Consider the following 25109-nt stretch of genomic DNA (forward strand, 5'->3'; position numbering starts at 1 on the left):
CACACAGAACACTAGAAGAGAAAAAAAAAAGCCCAGCCAAATTTCCTTAAAAAGGCAGGAATCCTAGACAAGAATTTAATCTGAAATGGACATCAGAGGTCCTAACGTAGCAACAGCCTTCATTTGCCCATGTCCCAAAGAGAAGCACAAGACCACTTTTTTTGTTGTTTTTTACGAAGGAAAAGAATACTTGGATATAAAAGGATCATGGTGGATCCAAAGCTTGCCTCCGTACCTTAAAAACAAGCTATAAAACATCTGCAGAAATGAAACACTGTCTCAGCCAGCCTTTTCATTTTGGGTGGCAGATTATTACTTTTTACCATATTCCACAGCTGTACATCTTTGCTGGCTATTCCTCCAGCAGCTGACACTCAGGGAAATTGCTGGTGGAAAAGGAGAGGTCATTAATGCAAACGCAATGCCACTGAGCCACGGACCTGCCCCTGGGACGTAACGAGCACACAGCACAACTACTGCACGCAGGTATCGCGTTCGGTACCTGCCGCTGCCAGCGGGTTTGCCACCTCTGTAGGCAAGAGGTGTCTGAGAAGAAAACTCTTTGAAACGTGCTGTATGCGTCATTCCGGAGCTCTAATTTGCTTCTGTAAGACATAGATGACCTTGGACTAGTGAAGGAGACTTGGCTCCTCTGCACTGCATCTGTTGGTGGCTGCTTTAGGGACTACAACCGAACAGAAAGACAACATATTAAGATATGACACAGGTTTGTACAGCGTCTTCCAGTGCTGGTGAAGACCACAGCCCTGCTCAGCCTTCAGCCCAACCCTGCCTCGGCTTCCCCCTGCAGTAGCTCCTGCTCACTTGATACATACAATAAATCACTACTCTAATTACAGGAGGCTTTTTTCCAAAGAAAGCATGCATGTAAACAGGTAACTGCAATAATGTAGGATACTGTTCTTTCTATAAATATAGGAACAATAAGGGTAGCCTTAAAATATTTTAAGAAAGAGATGTATCTAAAATGTCAGCAAGACATATCTACAAAGACCAGCTAACGTGTACTTGAGCTTTTATTGTACTTAAGCTTGCAGTTAAAGTGTGCCTGGTCTTGGTATCTAACACAATGTTTTCTTAAAGGGATTCCAACTATTCAGTCAAGGATCTCACGTAGCATTTAACCATTTAAAATTCAAAGAAAACCCTGACTGAAATAGGTTAAGTATTAGGATTCTCTAACGGATATTTGGCTTCCCTAAAATATCTAAGTCAATGTGCAGAAATTACATACAACTGACCCATGGACATCTGCAACACAGGAGTCCAGAATCTTAATTTCTCCTCCACCTTTAAGACTCTCATTGAAAGAGAAAATATCCACCTGAATACAACCTTTACAGTGGAAAACACATCTTATAAGAGTTTAGAAAATTGCTCTGTTGTGTGCCATTGGCCTAGAAAACTATTTCCAAATTTTTTCTGTCCCTCAACATAGCACAGCTCTGTATTTATTGAACTCACGGTTACTGATGCTTTATGACATTCCAGCAGAGCAGACATTTATATGGAAATAATACTACAACTTCACACACTCAAACCTGAGAAAGGAAGGTGGTGTTCCTAGGAGCAATGTAAAAAACGCAGTATTTGACCACAGCAGTTACGAGGTAGGGGACAGATGAAAACTGACATCCTGTTAAAATGTGCACACACATATGGTCGGACGGAAAGTTAATTCTTTTGAAATACATCCTAGCAATTAAGATCAGCAAATGAGCTTTGCCAAAGCTACAAGAACATGTACTTCTAGAGCTCCAATACTGAAGGAAGGTTTGGGGGGAGGGGAGGGATTTTTTTGTTGTTGTTGTTTTAGGTCTTTTTTTTTACTTTTTGTTGTTGGCTTTTTTTAGGTAGAAATGTAATTTCACCTTGTCATCGGTTTGGTAATCTTCTATCTTGACAATTTGCCAGTTGTTGACCTGGGCTACAGTTAATCCACAAGCAACTGCTAACACTTACTAATTGCTTTTCAGGAGACAAACTTTTAAAATCCTTTAATAAATAAAGATTGATTCAGCCTTTCATTATTCTTAGATGTGACTGTAATGAATACTTTACAAATGTGAACTTGCAAAACTAAAAAATAATTTTAAAAAATCATAGTATAGTAGTAGCAAAGAAAAGGACAAGATTCTCTTGTGTTCTTGTGAATGAAATAAGACTCTCAAGGCTGAAGATGAGGATTTTTAATGATAATCTTGTACTAATACTATAGTATGCTAAGTAATTGATGAGGTAATACGGGCAAAGAAACTGACCTTTCTTTAATCATTGTAAGAGCAACTCAGGATCCCCTTGTGTCTAACATGGGTATGTGTATTGTGATCACACAAATTGTGATCAAAATTGAATAATGGAAGATAAAGCACCTAAAAAATAGACTGACGTTAACATTGAAAGCCAGGGCTTCCCAGCCACCTCCACCTCAGCCACTTCCACCAACTTTTAAAGGCTAAAGATTATCTCTAAATTAGTTGAAAGTTCATAATATTGTTTGCGCTGCTTACAAACAATAATCTCAGCTCCACAGTGGAGACTTGAGGAAGTAATGTTATTTGATTTAAAAAAAACACAACAAAAAAACCAAAACAAAACACTAAAACCCCCACAACACCATCAGACCCTGTGGTAATTCAGTTACCATTCTCAAAGAAGACAATGAAAAAAGAATGGCAGATTCCAAAAAAGAAACACAAAAATGGCATGCAGGAATAAAAGCAAGTAATTGATTTAATCAGTCCCCTTGACTCTGAACAGATATTTGGCATTAAAAATCCCTTTGATACAATCAGAAGAAAATAATCAAATGTAGTATGCAACCACAGAAGTATTTAGAGATTTATTCATCTCAGCCAGAGAGCATGTGAATATAAACCATACATGTAATATTTTTGCCTATATGGCTCATAAGGGAGAAAATGTCAAGACTTAACAAATTGTACTACGAGAAAAGTTAGTAAGAAAATAAATAAATCATTTAGAAGTCCTATAATTATTTTAGCTTTAAAGTATAAATTTTTCTTCTTGAAGTTTTAAGAATTTGGTTTCTTTGTTCATACAGCATTGACAAACTGATCTTTCATATTGTTTTCCATGTCAAGACTAGAATACCATCTAGTCTTTTTAAAATACCATGTTTGAGAAACACCCCAGATCAGGATTAAAGCATGTTAGTGAATAAGTGTCCTTTTTCTTGTTCAAATCAGAAGCGACTGCGCTTTCAATTTTAAAGTGATAATCAAAAAACCTAACAATCAAAAGCAATTCTTTGGGAGGATTCATCCTTCAGGAGGGCCTACTTCATCTTAAGTTATTTATTTCAGAATTATTTTTGGTGACCATGAGAAAGAATTGCAGGTAGCCCCTGTGTCACTTTTGTGTTCAAATTAACCATCCATTTCACAGTTGGACACATCCCTGAAAACTTCTAATGTGGTATCGAAAGTGCTGTCGTCTTCCTTTTATCAGAGCAGCACCTAGTATCTTAAGCCAGAGAGAACAGTCCCTTCATTTTCAGAACAGACATGTAATAAAGCTGTACCCTTTGATTATTCTCCAGTGCAATTCCTTTAGTTTCCCAGAGCTTTAACTATAATGCAGATAGTCCTGAGATTAAATGTGTGTGCTTGCACAATCTTTACTGGTTCATTTAAGTCTTCCTTCAAAGCATTTTACATTTTTCAAAGGCCAACACCAATCCAATTGGCTGCTTAAAATGCAGCCTATTACAAAAGCAAAGCTATAAGCTCCTGACAAAAACATTCAGCCTTTCATACTAATCACAGATAAAGTGGATTTGGCAAAAGATAATTAGAGATGTCTAGAAGACTTCTGTATTCTGATGAAATTTGAACGCTTTCTCCAATACAACGTAAATATATAATACTAAGTAAAACCAGAATAAAGTGGTGAGACACGTATGCTTAAGAAAATAAACATTACTTTGGAAAAAATCAAAAGGAAGATTGGTTTCAATAAACTGAACTGCAGCAGGAAGTTGTTCGTGACACCATAAAGCAGGAAGCATATGTTTGGTTAATCATCAGTCCGGTGGAAGAATGAATTAAGAAGTGTTTAAAAATCCATATACATGCACTTTTAAAACATAATCTCTATCTACTTGTAAAGCAGTAATTTGTACCCAACTAAACAATATGATGCAGGACAACTCCTTTGGAATAAACAATCCTCTCAGCACCCTGTTTTCATATAACAAAGAAAAAAATAGAAAGTAAATTCAACTGCAAAATAAATGAGACATCAAAGCACGTTGCTCTCAATAACATTCTTTAAGTGTCATATCTTGGCCTGTATCCCAGGATACCCTTGGAAATGACACATTGCATCTCAATGGGATTCTTTCAACAAAATATTTTAATAAATAAATTCAGGTTTTATGCTAACTTATTTGATTAAATAAAGCTTTGTGGGCATTATGTGCAACAGATGTTAGAGCCTGATGGGCTTTTGTTCCAATTTCTAATTATTTGTGAAACTGCCATTTATAAATGCTATCACATAAGACAACCAATAAATAATCCATCTAAAAGGCGTAAGTATGACTCCATTCTGAAATGGCAAAAATCAAAGTTTTAAAAGAGTATCAGGTTTCAAGGACAGCTCACAAAATAAAAAGCTCGAGTGTTCTGCCCTAGCTAAAGTAAGGGACAAACCAGCAATTTTGTTTCTTACCTACCAAAACCCAAATATGAAGTGAATAACACAATCTTTTGCCAGGTATTAAATGTATAGTCTCACTACCATTAGTGAGAAACATAGACTGAGAAACTGGCAGTTGTTCACATTTTACCTAATTTTCCCATTTCTAGAATAACAATTTCAATAGTTTCCTCTTTTCCAAGAGATATTTTCAGATAAAATTCTAAAACTACAGGCACGCCAATTATAGAACATTTCCTAGCTTTCCTAAGATTATTTCTACCAATCCCAAATGTAGGCCATGACCATGCTACTGTCTCTAGACCATGTAAAAACCTTTGGCACTCTTCAGACAGAACAGGTTTATTTCAAAACCACCTAGAAGCAAAGCGAAGACTCTTCCTGATTTCAGTGACTGTAAGAGAATAAACATATCCACTTATTTTGCATATTATTGCAAATACTAAAAAATGAAATCCCTAAAGTTGTAAAACCAAGATGCCTCTAATCTGGATACCAGAAACCTGTATTTAGAAATTTATGGCTAACCAGCCAAAACTCTTGTGTACCTCCTTAGTTTTAAGATTTTTTTTTATGGATTCCGTTCTTAAAATTAGGCAAATATTTAGCTTCCTAATGAAGCAATGCCCTCTATAAAGATTTTATTGCCATTTTACCCTATTTCAGTGATACGGCAGAGAAGAACTTATATGCTATACAGTGCTTTCATATCACATACTCAAAAAGGTGAAATGAGAATCTGAAAATTTGGCTTTTGATTTTGTGTTTGTCTCTGATAACTTTACAGCAAATACATTTATTTTTGCCTCGTTGCTATGATTTTATTTAGATCGGATCCTAAGGTAACAACATAATAAGACATCTTAAAAGACAGTAAATATGCCTGCAGAATTCCTGGCACATAAGCAGAGGATCTGTCAAGTCTTCACTTCAAAAAAAACCCAAAATGAAAAACAAAAAAACACAAGCATTAAGTGCATTTTATTTGCAAATATCTTATGCAAACAAATCATGTAATTACTTGGGTTGAAGGAAACTAATAGGCTACTATGTTTTTTTCCTTCTAATACCAGGAAAAAATATCATTATCCTGATAGCATCCTTGATAGACAGATATCAAGTTTAGACCTGAGTGTTTTCAATGACAGTGATTGCAAAATGTGCCCTCCTAGACTATGTTATTGCCTACTGCTAAAAACAGTTTCTTAGTGTTTAATTTAAAAAATACTTTCCACATGAGACACCATTTTGTCATTGATTACTGATGAAATTAAATTATTCTGGCCTGCTTTATAACATTCCTTTACATTTTTGTGATAAGTAGTAATTTTTCTCTTCAGTTGTGTTATCCTTTGCATGAACATGCCCAGCCATCATTACCTTCTCTCAGCTATTATTTCCCTAAACTTCTCATCATTTTTGTTGTTTGTTGAACTACATCCAGTTTATTTTAAATGGTGCATTATCTTCTGCACTATCTTTGAAGATAGTCAGGAAAATTCCACACCACTGACACCCCGGAGGAGACATTACAAAGACATACAAGGTTTACAGCACAACAGCACATCGTTGCACATAAAAGGCACATGCCACCCAAGAAAGTTTTTTTTTTTTACCTATAAATATGTTAAAAAGCTGTATTTTACCCATTTTAAAGCTACTGTGATAATTCTTGCACAAAGGAGGCATCTGAGTTAAATTTCATGGTGTCTTATAATACACTAGGACATAAACCAGAAAAATACATACAAGATTAAGTTTCCATAAAGCCCAAACGATCTGGCATATGAAATAGGAGAAGGAATTTAATCCACTCCTATAATGTGGTCAGGGCACATGACTTCCACCCTGTCTCCATAGCTGCCTGCTACAGCCACGGAGCCAGAAGAGCAACCCCGGCTCCTCCAGGCCACCGGCGTGGCTCTGGTGACCATCACCTGGCTGGCTCCGGTGGCCGGGGCCGGGATGCGGCAGGCTCCTGATGCAGCTGGCCAGCAGCAGCATCCCTCCCTACCCCTGTGCAGGCGCGCTCCCCAACTTCAGCAGCAAGCAGAAGCCCGCACTCAGCCAGGTAACTTCAGAGCACAGGGTGACTGGTTGAGTATATTCACCTGCCCGTTCCGAGATACGTTGATTTTTCATTTGCCTCGAGAACCTCTTTCTGCTTACCCCCAGCGCTGGTGCCTGCAGGAGACAACATGCCGAAGAGCAGATTGCCTTGGTTTCCTTCATCCTGCAAACTCCCTCCTGATGGAAAACTACACTTTTCACTTGTCTTTGTAACAGATACAGTAATAAAGCCTCTTTTCTGAGCAAACTATTAAATTAAATTCGGAATTAATTTGTTCTAAATGTGGAATAAATTAATCTCTTTACTTAAAAGAAGCCAATCTTACAAGGCAGGAATATTATTTCCTCCTCTTTTTAGAGAGATAAGAAAAGACTCTTAAGTTTTTTCCATTAAGAATTTTTAAGTCAGGAACTATTACTGAGCCACTGTGACATGTCTTTGTAGGTAAAAACACGGCATAAAAAGGCTACAGCGCACATGCAGAGTTGTAAGTTTTTTAGTCCAAATGCCTTTTCCTTGTCACATGGTATTTTCAGAGTTGAGAGGAACTCATGTAACAAACTTGCATGCAATTCACTCTCCTCAAATTTGTCTTCCTTTAAATGTAGTGTACTTTACAGTGAATTTTTCTTAATTTTAAATAAAGAAGTAGCCATAATTTTGCTTTATATCCATTCACAGTGCAATTGGAAAGCTGTCCTTTTACTTGTCAACTAGCAAAAGGTACAGTTACGTTCCTGTTCTTGAACGTTATTACTCAAAGCACAAAAGCCAGCACATGACTGTACACTGACCTTCATCTGTTCCCAAATTATGTCTTTTAAAAGCCTTGAATCTGTTTAAGGGGAGTTGCTGAAACCTGAAATGAACCTGGTCTATTGCTTTATAAAGTAGATGAATATAAAACTTAAGTATTACATTTCAGGCTATTACTGTACTAAATATAGCAAAATTAGGATAAGGGAGAATATAACTGGAATGTGAGTCTGGTTTTAGAGAATAATTTTTTGTTACAGGCATTGATGATTACTTTGTAATATTTGGTACGTTTCTATTTCTGACAGAAAATCACCATAAATTTGCAGAAGGAAAATGTCCTTCTGATCAAGTCTTTTATTTTTAAAAGCAGTGACCTTATAAAAAAATCAACAATCAATTCTTTTATTTTTAAAAGCAGTGACCTTATAAAAAAATCAACAACTCCTCCCCCCGCAAATCACACCACCACAAATTGCTAACTAGTTCCAATAGATCAAAGTCTAAGAAGCATCTTGAAATACACCTTGCATTTAAATTTTTGTCGCTTGCACTCCGCTTGATTTTCATAAGGATATGTTTAATAATGAGCAAACGTATCAGCTGAGTATTCGGAGGAAAAGTAAACTTAATTAGAAAAGCAAGCAGTGCATAAAATAACTGCAGAAAGCATCCTTTGCTGTGTGTCACTGCCTAACACAACAGGCCAGAAGTATGTAACACTTACAAGCACGACCTCAATAAACTTGCTCAATAATTACAATTGAAAAGAGTTAATCAAGGATTTTTATTTTTCTTCATTCATTTTTAGTAATCTCCACTGTTGTTTCTAATAACATGATAAAACCTTGCAATGAGCTCTGATAATGTTCATCTGCATGTTTCAAAGAAAGATTAACTTGAATGTTACCCCGCAGGACAAGAATGATAGTAAAAGCATTATTTTCCTACAGAAAAATGACTTATAAGTTGACAGATTTCTTGACAACTTTACAAATTTTTTACAGTTGTCAGATATGAACAGTAACATCCATTAAGTACTTAATCTACTTATAAAATTGTAGAAACCTTCAGGTTGTAAGAGACTTTTGGAGATCATCTGATCCAACCTCCTGCTCAGAATCAGGCTAACTTCTAAGTTAGGTCTGGTTTCTCAGAGCCTTGTCCAGTCAAGGTTTGAATTTCTGCAAGGATGGAGGTTCCTCAGCCTCTCTGGGCAAAGAGTTTCAGGACTTAACTACTTTCCATGGGCATGTCTTTGTGTCCTGGGTCTTCCTTCTGTTACAATTTCAACCTAAATATGGTAAGAAATGCTGCTTCTTTTGTCTATACTGACGCTCAGTTGACTTTTGACAGCACAGGTTTTGAAGGTTTGCCTTAGTAACAGTTTATTGCATGACCAGTAATAATTTTGCACAAAACTTTTTTTTTTGGTCTTTAAATGGCATGGAGGGTGTTTTAGGGTGGTTTCAAGGATTTCTGAGAAGCTAAACAGACACACACTGACTATAAGGCAAAAAGCAAGCATTTTATTAACTACACCCATGCATTACGCTAAGGGTATCTTACAAAGCAAAAAAACCTATTAACATACTGACCCAAGGACTGTGTGTGTTTACCTTCTCGGGAATCCACGAAACCACCCTAAAACAGAGGGATTGAGAGTAAGCAATTATTTGTTCAGCATAAATTACAAACTATGTAAAGCAGAGGTGACTCCAGCACTGACACTCTAGTTCTGAATTGTCTTGATCTTAAGAAAGTTCAGGAGCCACACACTGTAGACTCAAGCCCAGATCTGCAATAACTAAGAAGAAAGAAAACAAACAAAAAAGTAGTATCTAATAAAAATTCTGCTATTTCGGCTTGTGCTAGCATTATACCCGCTTGCATATGGTTAAATGATCTTGTCCTACTGCAATATATAGTGAGATTTTAAAAGGTGACTCACACTTAAGGCAAACAAAATGACTACTGCAGTCCTCATGTTTTTTGTCTTTGTATAATTTAATCAGCTGTTCATCTGAACAGTTGGAAAGGATAAATTTATACAAAAATAACTTCATCTCTCTTGCTAAATATTTTCCTGTACCAAGTCTATATTCTAATACAAATCTATTGAATATTGGCTTATGTTGACCTCTTTTGGAATGAGAAAGAACACTGGGGTCCCAAAGGAACCCAGGATACAAACTCTCAGTTCACTGTCATACAGCAAGGAAGTCAGTCTTAAGCACATGTTTACTTGTGCTGCTGAAAGAGGATGACAGATGAAGACATGAGTTAGGCTCAATGGCTGGTTTTATATGATTAGCACAGTTGGTTTTTTTTTTATTCAGCATCATTAAATTCATTAATTTAATACATATATGTGTACTTACAGATCTGGCATTCCAATGTGTATGTTCAATTTGGGTAAACAGCCTTATTAAAAAAACTTGGAGCATTTAACAGTGTTACAGCATTTTCAGAAGTAAAGTAAGTTTTGAATACTTTTGAAAAAGTATTATGGAAGAGGGATCTTAATTATGGAAAACACCTACAATCTTCCTGAAGAAGACATACACACTAGGAAATCCTGACCAACAGAACATGTGTCCCAGAAACCCCTACTCTTCTTCAAGATTTTATCCTTCATTAAGAGTAATGAACCTCTAAAAGCCCTCAAAGTATGAAGTCCTCTACAATCTTCAGCAACTAGACAACATGACTTTTCCATATAAGTAGCATCACCTACTAAAATACAGTAAAATGTGGGGCTTTAATGCATTATAAGGAGTTTTGAACCTGAGTAATTTATCTGATAATAATTGGCTTCATATTCACAAATAGAGTTTATGTAAACCTATGGATTTCCTATACAGAAAGTTCACATTATTACCTTCGGTGGCAGAAGTTTCATTGAATTTACTTGTGAAAGAGCGTTAGACATTCTACAGTTCAACAGTAGTCACTAAAAAGTTAGGATGGCAGCTGTTGTACATCTGAAGCTAACAAATGTTATGTGACCAGAGATGACTGGCATGACATGTGGCCGTAGCCTTTTTATACAGTTATGTTCTCAACTATTTTAAAAATGTCCACAAAAGTTCTTCAGAAATACTGTTCCCAAGAAGTTCATGGAAAACTGATCCTTTAATATTTACCCCACTCAGTTAGTTGGATATATTCACACATTATCACAGAGCAATAAACTAAAGTTTAAACAAAAATAGCAATACAAATTATTCATCTGGAAGTCATGTTCTCAGCACTGTGACTTGAGGCTGGATTCACTTACTTGAAAGTACAGGGCATATATTAAATTTCCAGCAATCAATTATCATTTCAGCCTTTGTATCTGCGATCATAAATTCAGGCACATGCCCATATGGATAGACAAAGTGCAAAGACAGAACTGTCTTCCAGGCAAATTCCAAAAGCAAGTGTGAAGTTCAGTATTGAAATATCACTCCCTTTTCTGTCCTCACTCTCAAGCAGTACAGGCGTTTTTAATCTATCTAATATTTTCCCAGTCTTCCTGGAACTTTTACCTTCATAATCTTTATATTGATAAAAGTGTTGCTGTCACTTTATGTCCATCCCAGGTACCCCCCCCCCGCAAAAGACTCACTGTAAGGATTTAGAGGGTTCCAACAGAGAAGAATTTCCAAAAATGCTATTGATTTTGCCTATTTATTTCACACACAAGAAGAATACATCTTTCAACATGGTTCTGGTTGTAGATCACAATTTCTTTTGCCATTAGTGTTTTGTTACATTTTTTACATTTAATAGATTTAGAAAAGCTTTTTCTAGGGAAATGTTGTTACCTTTGCTTTTTATTTTTATCTTCTAACACCTGAATTTTCAGTGACTAGATAAAATTTTTATACTTTAAAAAAAGACATATGAATATTTTAGTATTTCATAATTCTGAGAGTGGGTCTGTTTCACATATACCCTACTTCTTATAATTTTGCATGAACGGATATTTGAAGTCAGGAGTTAACTGCTTTTCTTCCCTGATAGGAGAAATACATTTCTTCCTGTGTGCTTAGGAGAGGGTTTTGGTGTACAGAATGGAGGGCCTGAAAGGTTTCAGGCATTTGTGAAGTTACTTGAATTAGGCTTTGCCTAAAACATCCATATGTAGCAGTGATGGAGAGGATTAAAATAAAAAAGTTAGCATTATACTAGGATTTACTCAAACATAAAACAGAATCTCTACCTTATTCCAAGTAATGGCCAGTGAAAAAAATCAGACAGTATCACCATAACTTTAGATTGCTTTTTAACAGTCTTTATATAAAGGCAATACCTGGCATTGTATATTCACAGGTGAGAGAGTGTGGTCACATACTTGGCACTAGACCACTTAATGGCACAAATAATGACAGGGTTAAGTATGTGGGGGACACAGTCCTTCCTTCAGGTGATATATGCACACTCAGAAAATTTCATGCAATCCAAACTTTCAGTTCCATCTTCTATGTAATCATTAAAATGTACAATATATCATGTGCCAAAACTCTAATATTTGAAAAGTCAAGCACAGATAAAACTTTCTGAAAAAATAATAAACCATGAGGAGATTTAAAAATTTCTGCTAATTCTGTCTAAAATAGTAGAGAACTACCTGGAAGTATTATACAAGAAGTGAAAACTGAAGAGGAAATTGGAGGAAAAAGAAGTGACTCCACATCAACAAGATGTGACCAATGGAAGAGAATACAGTATGAAATACAAGATAAACACAAAAGGAAATAACATGATTCCACCTGTTACCTGTCATGTGTCCTCATAAAATCCCAGAACTTCTTAGTGCCATTCTGGGGGAAAAAAATAAATAAATGCATCAGTAAAATTAATTCCAAGTGAAAAATGACTATAATGAAATTTAACAAAATTTAACAGGCATTTCTTTAAAAACTTGGTATAGCTGGTTTTATTTATGAGACCATTATTCTGGATTTTGATAGTAAGTATTATAGATACTGAGACTTGTTTTATGACAGTTCAAAATCTTAGATCCACAATACTATGCTGACAACTAACTTAAAGACTATGGTAGTCTTTGGGCCAGATTTTGGCCACAGTATCAACGTCAGATACCCAATCTAATCATTCAGGTGCTAGGAAGCTATAAGCAGCTAAGTTCTAACCAGTAAAATAACCCATAGATCCATGTTCTTCCATGTCCAGAAATGGTCTTATCTTAGGAGGACAGCTCAGCACTTACCTCCTAACTAAACTCATCGGGGATCCAGGAACAAGACATCCGTCCCTCTAACCCCTTACAAGGCCCAAAATAGTAGTTTTGTCCATGATATGCCTAACATGAAGAGATCACACTCCATTCTACACAACAGCTGTTACTCTGCGCTGCTTGTGGTGGTGAGGATACTGTCTGACAGTAGGCTTGAAGTCACAGCACTCACCCAAGAACTGGGAGACATAAAATGGATTATTTTCTCAAGTTGGGCCAGTTTCTGTCCTCTGCTGTCTTTTAAAAAGAATGACATCCACTACAGCACAGTTGAAGCTGATCCCTGAAAGTCAGCATTCTTCCAGTTATAATCAACACGTACACAGTTGCTTACATTTATATTCTATCTTCTATAATCACCTATACCAATTCATGCACACCAGTTAACAGACACATGTATATAATTCTTCACCCTGCTGATTAGAAATGTGATGGTATTTTTCAGCTGAAATACAACTCGAGATTTCACTCCTAGGTCAGTTTTAGGTCTATATAAGGAATCAGTATGCAATCAGAGGAAATTCTTTTGGTTGATACCTTTCTCTTATTAGCAAGGCAAAAACTAGACTTGCTGAAAACCTACATACCTAAAATATGCTTAATGTGAAAAGCAGCATAAGCTTTCTATTATAAAGTATGGTTAAATGGATAATCAAACACTGAGCAACTGGTTAATGATTTAAAGCAGGTAAATGTGAGCAGTGAAAGAAGAATCAAGTTCAGTTGGTGGCTAAAGGTGCCAACCAATATAGACAGGCCCTTCAGCTCTATTACAGATGTCATGGCTACCAAGTACACAACAGCTGGTGGGGATTAGATAACAAGCACTCTGGTTCAGAGAGTAAGCTCCTGAGCTTTATGAGTTTACCAAGCTTTTTGGAAGAGTGACTGTTTGCTTGCTAGCTGGGTTTTTCTTCATTCCCACAACTCTAATTATAAACAGTTGTTCACCTCAAGAGAAACTCTAGTGTACTCTTCCACTGGTGTCGGTGCATACCTTCTGTTAGGACTGACAGGAATCAAACGTGTGCATTAGAAGAGAAGTCCTGTCATTGTTTAAATGCAATATAATGTTGAAAGAGGAATAAAGACAGCAAATTCTCAGTGTGAACTGAACTACTAAAGCTGCTGTTTATCAAGCTGGGTGTATATCCAATCCGTTCCACCTGGTGAGAGACAGAGGAACAACTTTGAAAGGACTATGATACAACACACAGTTGCAACACATGAACCTAATAGCATAGGCTATATTGTGTGGTAAGATAATGTAAGGTATTAAATGTGTAACCTGTGCTCAATCCTTTTGTAGGTTTATTTCCACCTGTAAGACATGTATTTGTGGGATTTTCTCGTTTGCAGATTGCTGTGCAATTTTCCACTTGACATGAGTGAGTTGGGAAACGGTGGATCAATGATAATGTCTTCTGCATGTACCTTCATATTGCTTTTCCAGTTTCAACCTTCCCCTGCCCCAAATGGTAAGATGTGCTACCATCATTCATTCTCCCTTTGTAGTGTCCACTTGGGAGAAATGCAGGTGTCCAGCTGATGGAGAAGACAAAAAAGGCTGAATCAAGGCTCTCCTTGCATTAATTTAGGCTATTAGTCCTGTGATACTACTTCCTAACGTATGATCCCAGCAACAATCTTCCTGCCTCTTTCCTCCTGCCATCATTTTGCAAATTATAGAACCTGATTGCTTTGGAGCACTTATGAAAGGGTTTCAAATAGCTGAGGAAAATACACCCTAGAGAGTCATCCTCATCCAGATGGGATACATCAGATTTGAATGACCTCTTCTCAAGGATGAGCTCCATTAGCATTAACAGAACCTACCTCACAGACATGCATGTAATTTTTAACAGAAAGTAAAAAAAAAGGAACTAAAAAGAAATTAATCAGAAAATAAAATCTATATTTTCTATTTTCCAAGTGGCTGGAAAGCACATAAAGCGCTTTCCCTAGAACATGATTTGATTAGTTTAAGACCCAAATTCAAAACCAGCCACAGGCTAAACTAATTTGAGTCTGTCCATTCAAGATGTTGGTTATCATCATATACTCTAACTGGACAATGTTTGTTAAGCTATTTTCTGACTATATTTGAATAAAAAATTATTTCATATGATCAACCTGCACCTGTCCAAATACATAAATCAATAAATAAATGAAACATTCCAACATCTCATTGTTTACAGTGGCAGAAACTCAAATGAGCCTCATTCATGCCCTATTGTCCAAGTCAAATGTAATTTGAACCCAACCGTATGGAGTTGAGTTTCTATTGTACCCAATGCGCGGTTCTTTCCTAACAGTCTAGTATGAAGGTTGCTAATTATTAATAGCATGTAAACAGTTACCAATGGTTCTTATGCTGCTTTACATACTTCACAGAACATTAATTCTAACCAGTTTCTAACCAACTATATCAAGCTGTATGTAATATCTCTATCTTCTCTTTAAGACAAAAATATTAATTGCTGAAACTGATCAAGATTCATGCTTTTAAAAGCCAAGTAGCCATGATTACTTGTTAAACTGTTCCATTCCCTATATCCTGGCCTTTGACAATGCTCTCCTATCACCACAGTTACAGATAGTTGGAAAGAATTAAAGGTATCAAAGGTCAACATCACTCCCAAAAAAGAGAAGTATCTTTGTGAAACACAAAAGCCCTCTCAAACCCTTAATGCTCTTCATTTTAATAAACATATATATTTGCATTATTATAAAATAGTCCATTCTCTAGTGTCTAATAAGGAACAATCAAAGTATCTCTCAATGAAGTGAGAGAAGTAAGTATAATTGATCGCTGGGAGGTCTAAACACTGACAACAGTTTGAGAAAGATTTTAAAAAATTATTCTTCAAATAGGAAATGTGTCCTGTGATGTTTTATAAAGACAAACATGTCAAAAGTTATTTTATGTTAATTTTTATCTGTTCAGAACAGCAGTTCTGATACTGCAACAACCTTGTATAACACATACTTGATTTGGTAAATCTTTAATCACAAAGTAATCACACTCTAGTTCTGTGCTCAGTGATCAGGTTCTGCAATGTTGCAATGCTGAACTAGTACATATAGTATGTGTAAATTAATAAAGCTGTATTCCAAGAGAGGCAGCATGTGGGACGACTTCATTTCATATTACACAGAATACAGATTACTTACATAAGCAAAAATTGCATAAGAAAGCCGTATCAGGTCAGATGAGATGTCCATCCTGCCTAGTATCCTGTCTCTAACAGCAAAAGGAAAATTTAAGAACAGAGGAAGCATACAGCAATGCTTCCCAAGAATACTCTTCCAAGCCTTTGACAAAAGACAGCTGAAGGGTGTCAAAAGACAATCCCTCAAAAAGGCATCCAAATTAAACGCAGTCCTCCCCCAACCCCAAAAAGCAAGTACAAATAGACATTTCTATACCATCTCGATGTGCAAGAGTGTGTCATAAGTCCTGCTCATCTTGTCTGTAAGACTGACCTGATAATGGTATTGACAACTTAGAACTACAACAGTATGCTACCAGCTTGACAGTCTGCACAAGCAAAACTCAATCCCTTTTGGTTCAAGTGATTCCAGGACAACCATGCATTGCAAAGAGTTCTCTGCTAGACAAGTGTTGACAGTGGATGCAAGTTCAGCAGATGTGACTCCTACCAGCAGAGAGCTGTTTATGATGCCACCCATACTTGATCTCAACATTCTCAGTCCTGCTTCCATCCTTGAAATCTTCTTCCTAAGACTCTTCCTGCACCTGCTCATTGCCATAATTACAGGCAGAAGCCTGTTCACACCGTCTGTTATGGATAAGTTGGACTTGTCTGCAGCCTATAATCAAAATACCATTCTTTTTCCCACCTACGCTCTCTGTCTCTGGCTAAAATGCCTTAAGAATCACTGCACCAGGGATATCGCTATCCTCCGCTTTCTTCCACTATCTTAGGCAATATAATGTCTGAAAAACATGTCAAATTGCTGTCAGGATACCTATGGAAAGGATAACTTTTGCTTACGAGATAAACTCACCTAAGACTTAGCCCAGGCTAGCCAATCAAGATGATAAAAAGAACAGCTTATGCTAACGATGTAGGAAGAAACATTCACTGGCACTGATCTTATGGTGATACCGGGTGTGCTCCACATGTGACAGACCCTGGACATGCTCTGAAACAAGTTGCCTGGGAGTTTCCCTCTACTCTTCATTTGCAGCAGCTTGAATGACTTTCTCCCTCTTTTCCCTGAGGGCAGCACCTATACATGGTCTGCCACCTGAGAAGCCCTTGAACCAGCTCATATGTCAGGTAAATGTGTCTCCACATGTACCAATACTCAGTCTTATACTGATACCATCCTGGGTCTTCAAAAAACCCCCAAACCAAACAAACCACCCCCCCCTCAGTCTGGCTGTGGTCTCTACTGTTGAGTACAGCCCTGCTGGGACTCACAACAATTTCTCTGTAGATGCAGCTTTTTCAAATGGATGGAATAAATACTTAAACACAATTTTAGAGATGTAGGCCTTTCCTCAAGGACCATCTCCAAGGACTCTCCCAAAGAATGAGCTCTGTTTAGAAACAATAGAAGTGAATTAGAGCTGTGGTGCCCCGGTTTTAAATAAGAAGACCTGCACCCTTCCAATGCTACTGAGTTTCGAGATGAGGAAGAGAAAGGATAGTGGTGCAGCAGACCATGCCATGCAGCTAAAGGTAAACTAGGCACAGTGCCACACTAAGTGCTGACATAGCAGGAGTCTGTAAAATCATGAAAGACGTGGAGATGGTGAATGTGAAACAATTATTCACTGTTTCTCATAAAACAGAAGCACTATGTCATAGTTGGTTACCTGAGGAGAAAGGCTAAGTCTTATATGAGTACTGACCTATCTCCTTTCAAGGAACCAGTGCTGAAGTCTAGCAGCTGCACAGAGAAGTTTGCCTTGCTTGTTTTATGTATAAAACAATTAACTGATAGCTTCTGAAACACCTACATGCAAACTGTATTACATGTATGTTTTAAACATGCATAATTAAGGTTTTATACTTCTTAGATTTTATGAAAAGTTTTATTCTGAGAGTAAACTGAAAACATGTTGGTGTAACAGGTGCAAGAACTCTCACAAAACCACTTTAAATGCTTCCTTTATGTAATAAGTGCTTCAGAACATCACGCGAGGGTGTCTAAAATAAATCCTCAACACACAGGTTTACAGTAACAGATTTCCTGTAGTCACTCTGTTGGGGAGTTCAGACCATTCAACAAATCAAAAATTATGTTGGATTTGCACTGATTTAAATGACTTCTTGTAATGAGCTCTGGACAGACAACACATGACTGAAGCAGAAACGATCTTTAGCCAAATTCTACTTAAAGCTTCTCCTATCTTATTTGCCTTATTTAAGTATTTAATAATTTAAAAAGTGACTGAATTAAAGGCACTGCCCCATGTCATCTCCAATGTTTATCCACAGAAAACTTCTGCTTGGACAGACAAAGCCAAAGTGGCCAAGAACTGTAAAGTCACACCAAAACCACCTCAGTAAAAAGGGTTCATACCTTCTATTACAGATTTTTAAGGACACTGGTTAACAGGCCGCACAGGCAGATCACTTAAAATGCTGGCGATATATGCCCCAAATAAGAAACTAACTTCACATATGCCACTAAAAGAGAAAAAAAAAGCTGTCCGTGACAATGATTAACTTCTTACTGTTTACATTACAGGAGAGACAACATGACGTTTGGTGACCCATTGTGATAGGCACTAAACATATGTAGTGGGAACAGTTCCTGTTCAATGATCTTACAATTCAGTTAGAGCCCAGACAAAAGTTGGTGTAAACAAACAGAGGCAGTTAAGGAAAAATGACAAATACATTATGGTATAGATAAGCTACATGCAAAAGTTATGAGGGTTAAAATGACAAACAACAGTCATGATCCTCTAGGCTCTACCAGTTGGACTGGGTTTAAAGCAGTCATCCAAGAAGCAAATGTTCCATGTTTGTGTAAAAATCCAACTCGAGAAGTTGAAGCAATTATAACATAAAAATAACTCTGTCCTCATTGCTCCATTTACTCTGTTTCCACACTCCTAAGACACAAAAGCAGTTAATGTCCTTAATGCAAAGGGATTATGACCATTCTTGATGCAATAAAATAATAACACTATAGGTAAAGAAAAACAGATAAGAGAATTAATTGGCAAATAACGGTCTTAAACCAGAGTCAGCAAAGCCAAGCAAGTGTGCGGTCCCTGTTTAATGATTTACATGTAACAAAACAGTAAAACTCCCTAGGGGAATAATCAGATTTTGTTTTTTCTGCTCTCAAAAAATTTTTTAAAAGCTATAACGGTATGTTTTTCTTTAAAAAAAAGTGTAAAACTTGCTTTTCTATTGCACTTGTTTTCACATTCAACCAATCTTCTATAAATTTATCTACACAGTTTAATATCAAAGTGCACAGCAATGCCTCTATCTGGAAATTCACTACTCATTCTCTTGTTGAGGTGTCTACTTGTTGCCCAGAACCGCATGGCAAGAGAACACCAAACTTGTCACTTATTAGATTGGTTTTCATCAGGTTAATCCAGATGAGCAGCATGCTTAAGGAATCAAGTTATTGATTCATGAAGACAGACAAAAATCTGCACCAATGCAGGCAGCTCCTACAACCTCCTGCCACCTTTATTTCCTTTCGTGGTCTTAGCTTAATGCTTTTCAGTCATATTCACCTTTTTATGACCAATAAAAGCTGCCAAGAGGTAAATTCACAGTAAACCCAACTCAGTAATTCAGTACTTCTTGATTTATAAAATATATGCTCCTACAATGGGAAAATATGCCCTGAAGATGTGCATTAGCTGCTGCTTCTCCTTGAGTCACAGTTCTTAGGCTAAACAAAGTGGACTTCCCCACATAGCAAAACAGGAGACACTGGATGCTAAAAGTTAAGCCCTCATCCCTCTGTAAACGAATGTTTCCCTTCCTTTCTCCACCTGCTACAGAAGAATTGCTCCTATCAGTTGAGATTTCCTTGTTACATTTCTTTTTTCATCTTAATGGAATCTGATGTCACATCTGTAGCAGTTTTCAGTGCAAACATATGAGGATTTATAATCTATTATAAACCATTTCTTGCCAGCTGAATTATTAATGCTATAACTCTTTGTTATATATAATCAATACCTAATGTTTCCAGTGTCCACAATGATGTGCCCACAGAAACTACTTCCAGGACCAACTCAGGACTTTATGCTTTTCACTTTCCCATCATACAATTAGTGACTGTATTGGGTTTGTGTGGCAAGGTTTTGGTAGCGGGGGGATTACAGGGGTGGCTCCTGTGAGGAGCTGCCAGAAGCTTCCCCCATGTCCGACAGAGCCAATACCAGCCGGCTCTAAGATGGACCCGCTGCCGGCCAAGGCTGAGCCCATCAGCGATAGTGGTAGCACCGCTGGGATAACAGATTTAAGAAGGAAAAAAAGTTGCGGCAGGCACAGAAATGGCAGCTGGAGAGAGATGTGAGAACATGTAAGAGAAAGAACCCTGCAGACCCCCAGGTCAGTGAAGAAGGAGGGGGAGGAGGTGCCCCAGGCGCCAGAGCGGAGATTCCCCTGCAGCCCGTGGGGAAGACCATGGTGAGGCAGGCTGTCCCCTTGCAGCCCACGGAGGTCCACGGTGGAGCAGATCTCCACCTGCAGCCCGGGGAGGACCCCATGCTGATGCAGATGGATGCCTGAAGGAGGCTGTGACCCCGTGGGAAGCCCACGCTGGAGCAGGCTCCTGGCAGGACCTGCGGATCTGTGGAGAGAGGAGCCCACGGAGCAGGTTTTTCTGGCAGGACTTGTGACCCCGTGGGGGACCCACGCTGGAGCACTCTGTGCCTGAAGGACTGCAGCCCATGGAAGGGACACAGGCTGGAGCAGGGGAAGAGTGAGAAGTCCTCCTCCTGAGGAGGAAGAAGCGGCAGAGACAACGTGTGAGGAACTGACCCCAAGCCCCATTCCCCGTCCCCCTGCACTGCTGGGTGGAAGAGGTAGAGAAAACCGGCAGTTGAGCCTGGGAAGAAGGGAGGGGTGGGGGGAAGGTGTTTTTAAGATTTGGTTTTATTTCTCATTACCCTACTCCGATTTGATTGGAAATAAATTAAACTAACTTCCCCAAACTGAGTCTGTTTTGCCTGTGACAGTAACTGGTGAGTGACCTCCCCATCCTTATCTCAACCCACAAGCCTTTCATTATATTTTCTCTCCCCTGTCCAGCTGAGGAGGGGAGTGACAGAGCAGCTTTGGTGGGCACCTGGCATCCAGCCAGGGTCAACCCACCACAGTGAACAAATTACCTCGCACTGTCTGAATATTTTTCATAGTATTTTCAGCACTATGCCATACACACAAATTATGTAAATAAATAAAAAAATAAACCACCAGCTTTGACCCTCAAAAATCCATAGTTTGAGATTTTTTTGAAGAAATAAAGTGTTAATAGTCAACATGATAGTGTGGAACCTGTATGAAGAACAGAAATAAAACAGAGAAAGGTAACTAAAGCAAGTTTGGACTTGTGAAGTTTTCCAAATAAGAATAAAATAAAATACCTGTTCCATACCCTTTAAATGTTTCATTGCTTCCTGTTGAATATTTTTATTGGATTAATAAGTTAGTAGGGTGTTTTTTTGTTTATAGAAGCTAGACAGCTGCCATGATGTATCTAAAAATCTTCATCCACAAAAAAACAGTGCAAAGGAACAGTCAAAAATTCAAGGACAATTAATATTCAACTTTTTCATCTAAAAGAAAAGCCGTGTCCTGAACAGACTATTTTGCATATGAAATCTGTTTGAAATAATGACTTATCATAGGTTTTTTGTCTCGTTTTTTGTCTCCTTTAAAGGTTTGATTTGTCATGAGCAGGGAGAAAGCCGTCTTCTTTTTATATAATTAGAAGTTTCATAGAAAGTATTACATATCTTCCAAAATGAAAGGAAGCACTTTTAGCTGGCAAAACCCCATGCAACTCAATTGAAAAAAAACCCCGAAACCCCAATAAATTAATTCTAATTTGCATTAGTTGAGTGCCTGGCCCTTTTTTTTTTCCTTTTGAATGTATACATCAGTATTAGGGAACTGTCTTATGCTTGGCTACCATATTACATAACTAGTAATTTAAATGCAAAGTGTTGGTGTTAAACTCACTCAGTCCTAGGGTGCAGTCCTGTAACACTGTAAGTCAATTTAAATCCAGGCTGCCCCTTTTTCTACCCCAGCTGCACATGTCTGTTCTACCCCTACCCCATCACTGACATCTGGGAACTGATCTGATTTAAAAAAAAAAAAAAAAGGGCTCTACAATAAAAACTGGTGAAAAAAATGATTTTTAGTAGTTAACATGAATGTAATGCCATTATATACATACCAAGTTTTCACCAATGACTATTAAACAGAACAGCCTTGGTCTATTCAAAATTACTCCAAGAGGATAGAGATGTATCTGATAAGGAGCGTTCTAGAGAAAGACATATGCACACAAAAAAGCCTGAATTACAATTTCAGTCCACACCCACTAATCCATTCCATCAGACTGCACACGCTGGAGTAAACGAAGCCTCATCTTCAAAAGCAATTTGCAGAATTACTTGCTGATGTTGAAGAACTACTTCAAAGGAGTTTAAGTGTTATGGAATTTTACTGTTTTTTAAACAAGCCACTGTTTAAGCTCAGGAGGAAGGGGGGGTGAGTGTTTGTTTTTTAAACAAAGCTTGTAAGATTTCATTACTAAACTACCCAGAATGTTTATTTTAAAAGCATCATGATTACAAATAATGGCATTTTCCAGTTTTTAACTTACCCCATTCAAATGTTTCAGTTAGAAATGACTGGTTTTAGTGCTTTTGTGGAATCTGCATCCAAAAATACACAAACTGATGACTTTTCAACAACATTAAAAATGAACATTTTATCTGAAGTACAATACTACTGCTGCTAATGGGCTTTAATTAACAATATTAACAATTTCAGAAGTAAGATTAAGCTAGCAAAGTTCATGGGGACAAATCATGCTATACACTAAAGAACACCACGGCAGCTCCAGCTGACACAGCAGTTCTGAGCAGGGCAGAGCAAAGCAAAGTTGCTGCAGTCTCCACTACACTCATTTTATGCATAAGGATCTTGAACAAGAGACAGAGGTGCTCAGCTCTATGTGATAGCAAACTGTTTGAAGCATGGACTGGACTTATCTGAAATTAGCTGGAAGACACAAAGTTACTTCTCGAAGAAATCATAATGTATACCAGTGGAGACCACACCAGGGATACCTCAAGAGACATAAAACCTAGGGTCATAGACTGTAATTTTTACAACCCATATCAATTTTCTCTTCAAAGTGAGCGTTATTCTGGTAGGAGTTTGTAATGAAACTGCAAACAGATGGTTATGGCAATAGAGTTTACTGTTCAAAGGTGCAATTTTTTCACACTTTAGGAGGTAAAATAAACAATGGAGAATGCATTAATTTATTCAACTGTTAATGCAATACTGGGCCAAGCCACTTTGTTCATTTTATGTATATCAACTGCCAGAACAATTACAACTAAGATACTTGATGTGTAAGTAAACTTTCTCATATAATCCTCTGGAAGTTTACTTTTCAGGTCACAGTTTGGTTTTTGTGTGTACTTTTCAACAATGGAGTTGTTACAGTTTAGCTTGGCATTCAGCTATCAGTAAGATCACTTACCTTTGAATGAAATTTATAAAACATGAGAATTAAGCATATATAAGTACACTAAATTAAGTCAAATCTCCTTTCTCGCCTTGTTTTTCTGTTTTTAGTACACATCATTAGTAAGAACAATTGCATATACATATCAAACACACTTTATTCCAAGGCAAATACATAGTAGCATACTGAAATCTATACTACAAAGAATAAGGATATGGTGCTTGTATTAAGAAACATGATATGCACAAAGGTCAAATTTATGACTTTTCTCACATCATTTTACTGCCAGGTCAGCATATAATTTAAGGTTATAAGTTGAGATACAGATGGGGCTTTCCTAGTACTAAGTTAACTCCAATTCTGTCGAAAGGAACCGACTGCTAGTAGTTAAGAGTTTTCAGACTCTAGAGTTATCGTATATAAATGACTAAATTTAAAGCAAGTATTAAACTGCTCTTTTACTTAAATTCCTGTCACATTATTGAATTTTGCTGCATGTATTTTTCCATTTTCACTAAACTGTGTTTTCCCTTTGAAGTCTATGACACACTTTATTTTGCAGGGATAAAAGGAACATATACTTTCCATATTTACAAAATTACTAACACTACTTTTTCCACAAAGTTATAGTAAAACATGAAATCTGAAACTTTGACTGGACATAGTTAAGGAATATATTCCTAATAATGAAAGATGTTTTAACAGAGATAATATCATTCACAAACTGTGCATTCAGCTGATGTGACAGCAAAATACTTTTCTGTAAATAATTACTGTACTTTCAAACAGTTGTATGACACATCTCACAGAGCCACTTATATCCATACTTGCTGAAAACCTGCACAGCAAAGGCTATTTTTGTAATCTTTTCCCTATATTTTTCGGTTATTGTTAAAGAAAAAAATCTCACACAATTTGCAATAACTATTTATTTGCAAAATTACTATCAAAAGGTCAAAAACTCAGGAAATTTAAATGACTGATTTCTTTTGCCATACTTTCTGCTTAATCTGACCTAAATCAGCACTTCCATCAAAACAGTATCATCCTCCCTTTCCCTGCTTTCTACACGGTCTCCTGCGTGCAAACAGCAAAAACATTTCTGCAACCACACACTAAGCCACACTAAAGATGTCACCTAGTGCCTAAACCAACTCAGCACAAAAAAGCTTCTCCATTGCCAGTCACGTTGCCAGTGCATAAAGGTATGTGCCACACAAAAGAGGGGACAACTGTACCTGTAATTTCATGTCTCACATTCTACAATTCTGATCTGCCAAATAATTAAGGACATACTAGACTTGATTATGTTCAAGGGGATTAATACATATATCTTTGATGAAGATCAGAAGCTAGAAGCAATTAAGACAATTGTCCTGGGTAAAACATGATCAGAAATTGCAACGTTTTGTCTTCTGAATTCTGTATCAGGACAAGCAAAAGTGATACTAACATTAAAAGCACATATCTGTGGAAAAGAAGCATGGAGTATTTTTTTTCAATTTATTGTACACATTACACATCCAGTGAGCATTAAGGAAAATGAAAAATAAAACTCCCTGAACAACCTAAGAGGCTGAGAAACACAGATCCAGGAGG

General features: G+C 37.2%; 1 protein-coding gene across 1 annotated transcript in view; it reads right to left on the reverse strand.

Moving 5' to 3' along the window:
* NUDT14 (nudix (nucleoside diphosphate linked moiety X)-type motif 14) overlaps positions 1 to 25109 on the reverse strand; it is a 61448-nt gene that overhangs the window by 19645 nt on the left and 16694 nt on the right. The window contains exon 2 of the mRNA XM_010584130.1: positions 12299 to 12342. Coding sequence (XP_010582432.1) covers positions 12299 to 12342 — 44 coding nt within the window. The remainder of the gene's footprint in view (positions 1 to 12298; positions 12343 to 25109) is intronic.

Source organism: Haliaeetus leucocephalus, unplaced genomic scaffold (assembly GCF_000737465.1).
Source record: "Haliaeetus leucocephalus isolate CR32 unplaced genomic scaffold, Haliaeetus_leucocephalus-4.0 Scaffold944, whole genome shotgun sequence".
Classification (NCBI taxonomy): Eukaryota; Metazoa; Chordata; class Aves; order Accipitriformes; family Accipitridae; genus Haliaeetus; species Haliaeetus leucocephalus.